The sequence below is a fragment of the Eutrigla gurnardus genome, assembly GCF_963514095.1.
Source record: "Eutrigla gurnardus genome assembly, chromosome: 11".
Lineage (NCBI taxonomy): Eukaryota > Metazoa > Chordata > Actinopteri > Perciformes > Triglidae > Eutrigla > Eutrigla gurnardus.
In genome coordinates this window covers 6,689,914-6,701,639 of record NC_139925.1, presented here as the reverse complement: position 1 = coordinate 6,701,639, position 11,726 = coordinate 6,689,914, and the positions used below count along the sequence as shown (strand labels likewise).

General features: G+C 44.6%; 2 protein-coding genes across 2 annotated transcripts; one reads left to right on the top strand and one right to left on the bottom strand.

Moving 5' to 3' along the window:
* Positions 1–955: 955 nt before the first annotated feature.
* Positions 956–8,666, top strand: oit3 (oncoprotein induced transcript 3). Its single transcript, XM_084021238.1, has 9 exons — positions 956–1,074; positions 3,172–3,546; positions 3,618–3,728; positions 5,087–5,209; positions 5,296–5,418; positions 5,925–6,085; positions 6,224–6,636; positions 7,509–7,608; positions 7,757–8,666. The coding sequence occupies exons 1-9, from the start codon at positions 1,023–1,025 to the stop codon at positions 7,913–7,915; spliced, it is 1,617 nt and encodes a 538-aa protein (XP_083877364.1). The 5' UTR covers positions 956–1,022; the 3' UTR covers positions 7,916–8,666.
* Positions 8,550–10,762, bottom strand: pla2g12b (phospholipase A2, group XIIB). Its single transcript, XM_084021241.1, has 5 exons — positions 10,352–10,762; positions 9,985–10,061; positions 9,696–9,861; positions 8,773–9,607; positions 8,550–8,690 (listed from the first exon to the last, which is right to left on the bottom strand). Exons 1-4 carry the CDS (start codon positions 10,593–10,595, stop codon positions 9,489–9,491), a joined length of 606 nt encoding a protein of 201 aa, XP_083877367.1. The 5' UTR covers positions 10,596–10,762; the 3' UTR covers positions 8,550–8,690; positions 8,773–9,488.
* Between the last annotated feature and the right edge of the window lie 964 nt (positions 10,763–11,726).

Here is an 11,726-nt window from a genome sequence, read left to right as displayed (position 1 = left end):
TGATCATTAGCTATTGAGCAGTCTTGCATGTTATGTGGAGGGTCAATTAAACCCTGAAAGGTCAACCTCCTGGTGGCGCTGGAGGAAAAAGTCATGGGCTCACCAAAATGATCTGCCTCTGGGGACCATGAATGAAATCCAGCCAGTTTTTAAGACCATCTGATCCAATCAGCCATCCATATGCATCACCTTTAGTGTGGCTAAGAAAAAGACGTGTTTTTAACACATTTCACAGCAATGAAAGCACTAAAACAAACCCAAACATTGTCAATACCATTAGAAAGTTCACCGGCTAGCGGTTTCTTATTTCCAGGAGTAATCACAGAAGAACAACGGCATGTTCCACCTCATTTCCTCTAACAGCCTGGTGGATGAATGTCTCCATTGATTTAATTACACATGAGAAACAAAAACTGCAAGCGTCAGGATTGTTAGGGCATTTTCTAAATGAAAAGGGGCCGCGCTTTAAGACATTTTCTGTGCAGTGCTAGTAGCAAAGTAATAAGCTCGATGAGAACACAGTCATACTACTGGCACTTTCTACTCCGTGAGTAAATTCGGAGAGTTCAAACCTCGCCGTTGCCTTGAAATGAAAGTGGCCTCAGCATAACACTTTGCAAATGAATCTGTTGGGTTGCTGCCATTGCAGATTAGATCATTGCTCCTTTTTTAAATCTGAAATAATATTAAAACGTGTAAAAAAAAAGGCCACAATCGAATGTTTTCACAGCAACAACAATGTTATTATGTGTGGTGCAGTTTTAAGTTGTGTGTGTGTGTGAGGATGGAGGGAGGAGAGTGCCGTCTGAGACAATGGGAGGATGGTCCTGTCGCTGGATTTGGGGAGCAAAGGGTCAAGGGGTCAAGGTGAGACAGACAGACATGACAAAACGACACATGCAGATAAGAGGCGCCTATTAAAGACGAGCTTCCCCTGATGATGAACCAGAGGAGCTACACACCCATGTGAACACTCGGGCCTGAGCTTCACCATCACTTAGCCGACACTGAGAAGCTGCATCATGATTTTCTGGGTGATCGCCAGTCTGATGCTGGAAGGCGTTGGAGGTGTAGGTGAGTTTAAAAGTTCATGTTTTCACTTTCAAACGTAAAAACAGTATCTCCTATATCAAGATTGTATTTGAATTATTGTCTAATAACGGTAGTTACTACAGATTCAAGCCTAATTCTGTATATTTATTATTGTCAATGTCAACAAATCCCTTAAAAAGACTAAAACAAACTGAATGTTAGTCCATCAGCCAATACTCTTTGTTCTTTTAGTCTGATTTTTTTCAGCTGGCCCTTCTAACTTTCAGCCAATGATACTCTGTGATTTTAATGCACTTCCCTGGCACTATTTCCAGCAACACATATTTGGCTAAGTGAGTATTTCACAGCAGCAGGTTGTCGTATTTGGAATTCTGAATGAAGACAGATGTTATCCAATGCAACTGTTTGGCTCATTGGTGTGTTCTTAATGGGTTTTTTTTGGACACTATTGGGGATCTATGGCACAAATATACACAAGGCTTTGGCCACAGGGTGCACAGTAGTTAGTAGGATCGATTCGTTGTTTGTTTTTTGTCCTTTCATGGGATGTGTAGACAAAAAAACAAAAAACACATGTATTATGAGTCTTCATCTGTGCAGATAAGAGGCTGGAGTCTGACTCAGATCAGTGTTGGCTCCACAATCCCTTAATAGCCATAGTAAGTTATTCAAGCATCATCTGGAAGATTTAACGCCGCCATTAGCATACAGCCGCATGAGTCAGCTATGTCCTCTGGCCCTCCTGTGCTGATCGAGCTGGAAGACAGTCGGGTCAGTCATACATCTCCAAAAACTGGTCGTATACGCTGTCAGTGGATTTACCCCTCTGCTTTTATTGGAGCAGCAGGTCGTGACAAGACGGATCGTCCATTAGTCGATGAAGGGGGGAAAATGATGCATATGGTGACATCATTTATGGTGCCAAAGTTTGTCCCATCGTGCACAAATATGTCCTCGCAGCTGCTCGGAACTAAGATGTCAGTCGGTTTATTTTTCTCGACGTGATTTGGAGTGTTTGCTTGTGTGATTTCATGTTTACTCGTGTAAGCAGATGAAAGACTGTAGACCTCTGGTCAACCTCGACCTCATTAGATGACAGAAAGCGTAAACAGCGTTATGTGGAGTAATCCAACTAAATGGAGAGCCTGGAGTTTGGTTATAGTGGAGGTTACTGCTCCGGTACAGTGTTGTGTGCTAGTTGTCGGCTGTCATGTTTTCCTGGGTCCTCGCCTGTCATTGGAGACGCTTTACTACCCGGGCTGATCAGCCTCCCGGCGTTTCCTCGTCCCCGCTGAGTCTCAGTGATTAACACCTACTCGCACTCTCGCCCACTTTGCCCTCTCCTCATCATCCCTCACATCTTCTTCTCTTCCTTGTTGTTTTATGTCCCTTAATTACACCATTGAGAGGGCATGAAGAGAGGGAGGCTATTGATTGTTTTTGTTTTTTTTTGTTTTTTGCTCGTTCTCCAGTCCTGATTCTACGACGCCGGCTGTAGTGAAGAAAGTCACAGCTGACAGGACCGGTAAAGACTTCTTTGTGGAAGGATTGTTGGCTTTTAGTTTCGATTTAGAATTGATTACGTGTCAAAGTTGATCTTGACAGTCCAAAGGTCCAGCGTCATGGTAACAAGTCTGCTCAAGTGACCAGTATGGATGTACGAAAACATGGGGTGAAGTTCTTGGTGGACTGAGCAGATAACTGAACTTTTCTAAGGGATCACTTAACCAACATTACAAACATACATATTATTCACATTGGGGCATAAAGTGGTACCATCTAGGGAGTTTTGGTTTCAAGGATTTCTGTTTTTTGTCGGAACTACTTTCTCCTGAGAACTATTTGCAGATATATTCTAATAATTTGCAAATTATGCATTTAGATCGGAATAAACAAAGGATTGTGTCTAAAAACAAACTATTCCAACTTTATGGGGAACAGTGCATATTATATTTAGCTCTGAGATCTAGAGAACTAGAAATAGAAGCAATATGAAGCACTTACAGTACTTGTGTAAATAGATACTTTGTGTAAATAGTTACTTTCAGTCTCTCTAGCTCATCCTCCTTATCTTAAAACACACATTTCCCTCATCGTTGTTCCTCTTTGCCGCCTCAGCCCTGGACCCGTGCTCTGCCTACATCAGCCTGAACGAACCGTGGAGGAACACGGACTACCACATCAACCAAACGTCCGGCGTGCCCCTCTGCGACAGCCACGTGTCTGGAGAGTGGTACCGCTTCACCGGCATGGCCGGGGACGCCATGCCCACCTTCTGCGTCTCGGAGAACCACTGCGGCACCCACGCTCCCATCTGGCTCAACGGCAGCCACCCTCAGCCCCAGGACGGCATCGTCAGCCTGCCTGTCTGTGCCAGCTTCAATGACAACTGCTGCCAGTGGAACGCCAGCATCGATGTGAAGGCCTGCACCGGAGGGTACTTTGTCTATCGTCTGCCGAGACCCTCAGTCTGCTTCCATGTTTACTGTGGCCGTGAGTGATGTTATATTCTTAATATTTTTCATTGTTGTGTGAATATGTGTAATCGTGTCTTTCTTCCATAGATTTCTATGATATCTGTGATGAGGTGGACTGCACAGGTCCCACATGTCCCGAGTCTGACTGTCGCTGTCCACCTGGAACTGTCCTGGGACCGGACAGACAGACGTGCTTGGGTGAGACAGACAGAGAGGGAGGAAGTGAGAGGACAGATAAGTGGCATGATAGCGATGGAAGACAGATGGGCCGGAAACGGTTTCTGAAAAACAACAACATGGGAAATCAATCAACCTGACTTGGCAGTGCGGTCCCCCATTGTATTGACAAACACACTCATATGTTTGAATAAGCCGTTTTAGTACTATTTTTATTCAAATATCCAGTGGGATATTCAATATGCGGCAGATCACTCAAAGACAGGATCAAGTGGTTTGTTTTCTTCCATCATAAGAATGTGATTAAAGTAAATGTTTTATCTTCAGAGATGGAGAGGGACACAATTTCAGGTGTGAAAGTTTGACACGATTTAAATTAGATTCTTAGTTTATTTTCATTGCACAAATACCCGTAAAATGAAAATGTGCATAGCTGGAGCTTTCAACTGCATCTCATTGTTCTCTCCATTAGTGGATGGAGTTTGTAAATTCTATTCGCTCCATTCGTTGATTGACATTCAAATCGGCAACTCGCTAACCCATTTTCACCATGTATCCATTACCTGTGGCTAATCATATTAACCGTTTGACTGTTTCGACTACTCTGTGCAACTGCCAAGTAATTTTCACACCTTTCTCTACATTTTTATCCAATAAGCTACTCTACAATCTTTCCACGTACCCCCTGAAGATGAAATACCTGAGGTTTCAGGAACACCTCACCGCTGTAGCAATGTGCCCTCCATGGTATCTAGTTTCTCTGACCTGAGGACTGAACGATGTGTTTAAATATTACAATTCCATAGTAATAAAGTCCTTTCTAGTTTAGCATATTCTAAATGATGGACATAAATGGGAAGGATGAGGGACAATAAGACTGAATTATAGCCTTTTGTGTGTGTGTGTGTGTGTGTGTGTGTGTGTGTGTGTGTGTGTGTGTGTGTGTGTGTGTGTGTGGTACACTGGAAGGTACACTTAATGATGGTTGACAGGCATGCACTGGGAACGTAGCCTGAAACCCCCCATTATCTCATTATCCACCATTCAACCAAATCTGCCTTTTTCCCCCCGCCTCAGAAATGACTTCTTCCTTTCTCCATCATCCCTCGCTCACTCTCACTCCCTTGCACACATCCCTCCTGTTATTTTACCCCATCATACTTTCTTTACTCCTCTCAGTCTTGTCGATGCACTTTTTAAAGTCCTTTAAAGTCCATTTATCATCTTCTTCCCGGGAGCACTAACTGAATTGCCTCAAGGTGATAAACTCCTTCCATTTGGTACACAGTCGATTAAACCGGGACTCATCTGATAATAATATCTGACCCGGCTGGTGGTGTGTGTGTGTGTGTGTGTGTGTGTGTGTGTCCTATGTTCAGATGTAAATGAATGTGGGAAGAGCAACGGCGGCTGTGCAGAGGTGTGTGTGAACACCAAAGGCTCCCGGCGCTGTGAGTGTGGGCCGGGCCGCGTGCCGGACGAGGACGGGCACAACTGCAGAGGTACGTCCATGATGTGCATATATGACACAGCGGTCAGTGTCGTACAGAGGTTTCATCTTTTTCCCTGTTTGTGTGGCCTCGTGCAGAGATAGCAGGCTGTCACGTCAACAATGGAGGCTGCAGCCACGGCTGCACCGCGCTGCTGGACTCCTATCAGTGCCAATGCCCCAGAGGGCTGGAGCTGGGAGAGGATAAACGCACATGTCAAGGTGTGTGTGTGTGTGTGTGTGTGTGTGTGAGAGAGAAAAGGTTGAGTTTGGATAATCAATCAGGCTGCAAGGCACAGAAATGAATTCTTCCATTAATCTGGAGGTTCAACCGAAATGCATTTCCTCAGGCCGTAACTGAATTTCCAACATTTTATTAGAGATCCTTTTTTGTTGTTGTTGTCCTTTTGAGACAACCCTGATGGAAAGATATGCATCACTTCAATGTCTTTTTTTTTATTGATAGAGCAGGAAATTTAATCATTTGTTTTAGTAGATTATTTCTGTCAAAGAATTGTGATAAATCCCAGTCTGAGTCTAAAGTGACATCCTCCAAACACATTTTCATACCAATCAAAAACTCAAAGATATACAAATGCACGGCTGCAACCATTAATGATTTGTCTCAATGATCTTTATCTATTTATGCACTTGTGTGTTGTGTTTTCATCGCTGTCGTTTCCATGCACAATAACAATATGTCACGTCTTTGGCTCCTCTCCCTGCAGTGCCGGTCCAGTGTGATCCCAGCTCCATTGTCGTGTCAGTTCCTAAGGACCTGGTTGGAGGACTGGAGCTCTCCCTGTCCAACTCGTCTTGTCGAGGTGTCTCCAATGGCACGCACATCAACCTCAGCTTCAGCCTCAAGACCTGCGGCACAGTGGTGGAGGTCAGCGGGTGAATCTACTCAGGGTTCAGTCTCTCCGGTTAGAGACGAGGGGAAATATTTCATTACCATGCCATTACATTTAAGAGCTGTTAATGAGGTTGTGTGAGGTTGCTGTACATTTAATGTTCCCCCCTCCAGGTGACGGATGAGAAGATTGTGGGGACCAACCTGGTGACAGGCCTCCCTCGGAGCAGCCCGAGCAGCAACAGGGATTTGATAGTCCGCACCAGCAAGTTGGTGCTCCCGGTCACCTGCGAGTTTCCCAGAGAGTACCAGGTGTCGGACGGGTACCAGGCGAGTCAGCGGAGCACAGCCCTCGAGCTGGCAGGCCACAGCGAAGGAGTCTTCCCCTTCTCCCTGGAGCTCTTCAAGAGCGCAGAGTTCTCGGAGCCCTACCTCACCCCGCCCCAGCTCCGCCTGCACGACTCCCTCTTCTTCGGGGTGGAGCCGAAGGAGAGGGTGCAGGGCCTCTCCGCACTGGTGGAGAGCTGCTTCGCCACGCCGGGACCCAAAGCTGACCAGGCCCTCAAGTATTATCTCATCAAAGACGGGTGAATAGTCAGTTTTAATGCCACATCTTGTGCTGCATGACATAGCACACTTATTTCAAAGGCCTTGAACCAGAAATAGCACTGCTGGAATATAATCATGTCTTTTTTTTTTTAATTAGTTTCTGGTTTGCTACCATCTAAAGCTGAAGGATATAATAAATGAAGCTTACCAAGTGCATGATCACTTTATAACTGTGTAACAAATCCTCTGCAACACAAAGAGAGATGATTTGTGTTGCCTTAAATATATTACGTTTATATTAGGTTTGTTTATGTTAAGTAGAGGATTTCACCCACTGTTGGAGACTAAAAAGGAAAATGCATTCCAGGGAAGCTGAAATATAATATATGATAGTAATAAAGTGATGTAGCAATGACCAATAATCACCAAAGAAACATTTGTATTCTCTGAAAACTTCAAAATTATGTGTTTTAAATGTTGTCTCATTAATATTCAAATTACATCTGGTCCTGCAGCTTTTATGATTAACATCAACAGGATCCGACTGGATATCTCCACTCCTTCAGGGGAAATGTCAAATGAGAAACGCCACTGGCCTCATTCTCTCATCAATGTGGGAAAAAAAGCAAATCATATTTTGACTAGAATAAACGAGAGATTTTTTTTTATCTGGGCAGCTTTTTTTCCCCAAAACATTTCTCTGCTTGAATCTCCAGCTCCACTCTAAGGACACCAGCAGAGCAGGGCTGTAATCTATTTCCATGATTTCCTTTTAAAAACACAACAGTGTTGCAGGGCCTTGGGGCGGCTAACCTTGATAAATGGGCTTGTCGGAGAAACACATGGTGCACTGGGCACTGCTTTTAAGATATCAACCACTGCGTATGACTCTATCTTTTTCTCTTTCCAGGTGTATCTCTGATGAAACAGTGACTCAGTTCTCATCAAACGACCAGCTCTCTAAGCACTACCAGGTCCCTGTCTTCAAGTTCATTGGCAAGGACAACCGAGTGAGTCCAAATAGGCATGCTGGGAGCCAGCTGGCTAGTGTGTGTGTGTGTGAGAGCTAATGTCTGTGTTGTATTCAGAGTTTGAAGTAGCAGTGTGGTGGTGGTGTTCTTATTTATCTCCTCAAAACAAACTCTCCTCTCTTTGCAGCAAGTGTTCCTCCACTGCCAGGTTTTGGTGTGCGGGGCGGGAGACTCCAACTGCGTCCCGCGTTGCCGGGGACGCGCCCGCCGTGAGGTTCGGCGGTCCGAACCTCAGGAGCATCACACACTGAGCGGAGGTCCCATCTTCATCTTGCCTGAGCCATAATGCTAACTAACTCTAAACACCGTGAGAGTCCCAGAAGGAGGCAGCATAAGTACATTTGCAGAGTGATTTAAAAGGAGATTAACTGACAATTTCAGTTTATTTTGGTATTTTACAGTCCCACATATACACATATACATGCAGATGTACAGTATATACACTCTTCTTTATTCGTAAGTTCCAGTGTTGTGAATTCTGCAATACATCCCAGTGTGTGTGTGTGTGTGTGTGTGTGTGTGTGTCGTTGTCATTTTGCCTGGCAGCACAATTTTCTGACATTAAAAGTGAATGACATTTCTATTAGGAATCTTTTGCGAGGGGCCACAGTCCATTTGTTACAACCACAGCGTGAAGGATGCTTTTTCTAGGTCACATGATTACAGCTCAGAGACTTAGTGGATTCTTAGAAGTGGTTTATATTTCATGCCAGCGCCGACTTGAAAAATACACGTGGACATGGGCGTCGCCACCATATATTGATCCCCCCCCCCCATTTGCCATTAAAATATTAGTGCATGACGGGTCTTATTTGTCCTCTTTTAATTGCTTCATGATAAAATCTGTTCCACTTTATCAGTAAGAGAATACCCACAGCAATAGGAATCCACTCAGTGTTTTCTTGGTTTTCCTACACACACACACACACACACACAGCTCTGGCCAAAAGCTTGTTTTGATTCTGTAGTTAGTTGTATAAATACTTTTGCAAAGGCATTATAAAGAAATGTCAGTTTAACAATGATAGGCCTATTTGAGACATTAGAAACGGAAGAGACATCTTAAAGCATGTTAGAATGCACCAAAATGTTGGAAATTGCATCTACTTAATTGCAACATTTTCAGGGGGAGGACCCCCAGACCCCCACCTGAACAGAAACCCCCCACATATGAAATGCTGCTGGCGCCCCTGCATGTGGAACATAACATAGATGTATTCTGGCTCGTTTGCTCAGTAGAATTGATGTTTGGGGGGGGGGGGAATCCCGTCACACATCCCAGCATCCCACTCCTGAAAATGATGCGTACGCTTCATCAATGACAATTAATCTAAAATGAATCATGTTAAACTGCAATTAGTCCTGTATTCATTCACAAAACAAATACCATCAAACACTGCCTTTGAGCATACAAACATGATAGATAGGAGCACACAACAGACCCCTTTGTGCCATAATGATTAAACTATGTCCTTTCTATCTGGAGGAAAATGAGTCCACTACGATATCCTTCCCATCAGGCACTTTGTTTGGAGTCATCAAAGTCATTCATGGTAATGGAGTCATAGAGGCCTAAAAATGGCCTAAATTTAAATGGAGTATAATGCAAATATAGGAGTTAATTAACATTCTCAAAGTCATATTCAGCTACATAATATATGTCCGTAGTGTCTGTGAATAAAACCCTAGAAAATGTTCATTTGTATTCTCCATTAATGTTTTTTTTAACTCCCTAACTGTGAATCTTGAGGGTCTTGTCTGGCAAAAAGCCTATAAATATACAGTATAATCTACAGAAACACCCATGATCGTGCTATTTGTCTGCGGGGAAGCGTCCAGGGAGTTTCTCCATGGTGTTGTCACAGTTCATCCTTCTCCTCTCCCTTGCAGACGCATGCTGCCCTCTGGCTGTTCATGTAAGGTCTGCAGCCCAGAGTCCCCACTGTGCCGTGGACGGCGTCTGCCATCGACTCGCAGCCTGAAAAGAAGAGACAGAAATGATTTAATAATGTTCATCACATCCACACCACCCTTTATATGTAGAAACACATGCAAGAATACCTCACCTTGTCCCTTTGACACGTAGCCCAGACTGCTCTTAAGGTCAGCGCAGATGCCGTGCAGACACGAGCGGAACTCGGTGTCACACTGGTCCTTGCTCGTGCCGCAAGTGTCGTAGCACACATCCAGCTGGTTGCAGCAGTTTGTCATGGCAGGGATCCCCAGGTCGATCTGTGAAAAGAAGGCATATTCTAGAATCTGTGTCATTTCCAACCGCTATGGTGATTGTATGGACTTAACGATGTCATTCTGGACTGTTGGTGTTATGCACAGGCCACCTACAGCAGCATTCACCTGGAATCCCACCAGAGAGGTGCTGCAGCCGTTGGGCTCTTGGAGCTGGTACCCGGGACGCGGTTCGGGAAGCGCTCCTATGAGAAAAAGTTAACAAACTGATGTCATCAGCCCCTTCAAGGATCTACACCATATCTCTGTTCTTGGGTGATAAGATGTAACTTCTCTCTGAGTACATCTGCACTGATTGTGTAACTGTTGACGTCTACCTCCTAGACTGATAACCAAACTCTATTCAGGTTTCATCATCAGCCACAAAGCGTGTTTAATGAGAAGCTTAAAGTGACACTTAAAAGTGTGGCAAGAAAACAAAACACGGTAACAAACAAAATCATCATTTGAAGGACATTTTGGTTCTCATTCTTACCATATTTGCAGCGGTACTGACACACGCCATCTCGTCCCCCCGTCAGCTCCACCAGGGAGTCAAAGTACCCGTGCATAGTCTGGAAACTATTTCTGACTGAGCCGAAGCCCCAGCTGTTATCGTCTTCCTGTGCTTCCTTCAGGGACTCGTTGGTCTGGACTGGTCTGATCTCATTGTCCTCTTCCGCCTCAGAAGAAGAAGAAGGTTGCTCCTGGGTGACAGCTTCCCCAGTAAGGTCCTCCATGGCAGGGGCATCTCCAGCAGGACTATCACTGTCTGTCTCTGGCTCTTCCTGTGTTGCACCGTTTGCTACTGGAACATCCACCTCTGGATTGTCAGCTGCCGAGTCATCCACTGCAAGTATTTCAGCCAACAGGTTGTCACCGATGATGGAATTAGCTGCAGGTTCCTCAGCTGCAGGTGAATCTCCTACTTGGGTATCTGCAGGGATTACAGCTTCTTCAGCCGTATCTACAGAGGCAGCCGCTACATCACCCTCGGTAATAGCGGCCGGGTCCACCGGAGTGTCTTCCTCCTCCTGCGCTTGAGCCTGGAAGTGGCCTATGGTGGCACACATGCCCGTGGACACACAGAGGAGGAGCAGAACCACAGTCCGGAGCAGCATGGTGTTGAACTGGCGACGATCCAAGCAGAGGAAGCTGTACACAGGGCGATGTGTTGTAAACAGGGCGAGGAGGGCGTAGACAGTGACAGCAACACACTGCTCCTACTGGCTCTGCTAGTTGGAGAGCAGACTTTGACCTACGATTAGGTTCGAGCGGACAGCGAGGCACTGTCTCATGCTGGGGGCAAAGGTCACCCCATATCTATCCAAAGAAAGAACACATCAGTTATTTCATCAAATGAATTATAACTTAAAAATGACTCAAAAGTCACAGAACTTGAGCCTTAATCTCATTCATGTTTCAACTATAAACCCTTTTCAAAGCAGACACTTTGAGTAAAGGCAGCTCCACTATAATAGATACTGTTACCATTTTTAAGTATTTTTTAAATATTTATATATATTATACATTATTTTTTAGCATTCAGTAACTAAATTGTTCTTATTCCCATACTTTCCATTCATTCTTTATGTAATTAGCATGTCTCACAATACTATCCCTTAAGAACACAATATATTATTTCCATATTTATTACATTGGATATTCTACAAATTACTACCCAAGCAGCACAGCGCTACTTAATAGGAGGATGTGGAGGGTCAACGTCACGTCAGATTATTGAATTGTGGAATAACAACAAATCCAGACTTTCACTCCGACGTCATCACGCACACGTGTCAGCAACACAGCCTGTGATTCGTCGAGAGATTCGGCACAATGCATCGTGGGATACAGCTAGCGGCTAAAGA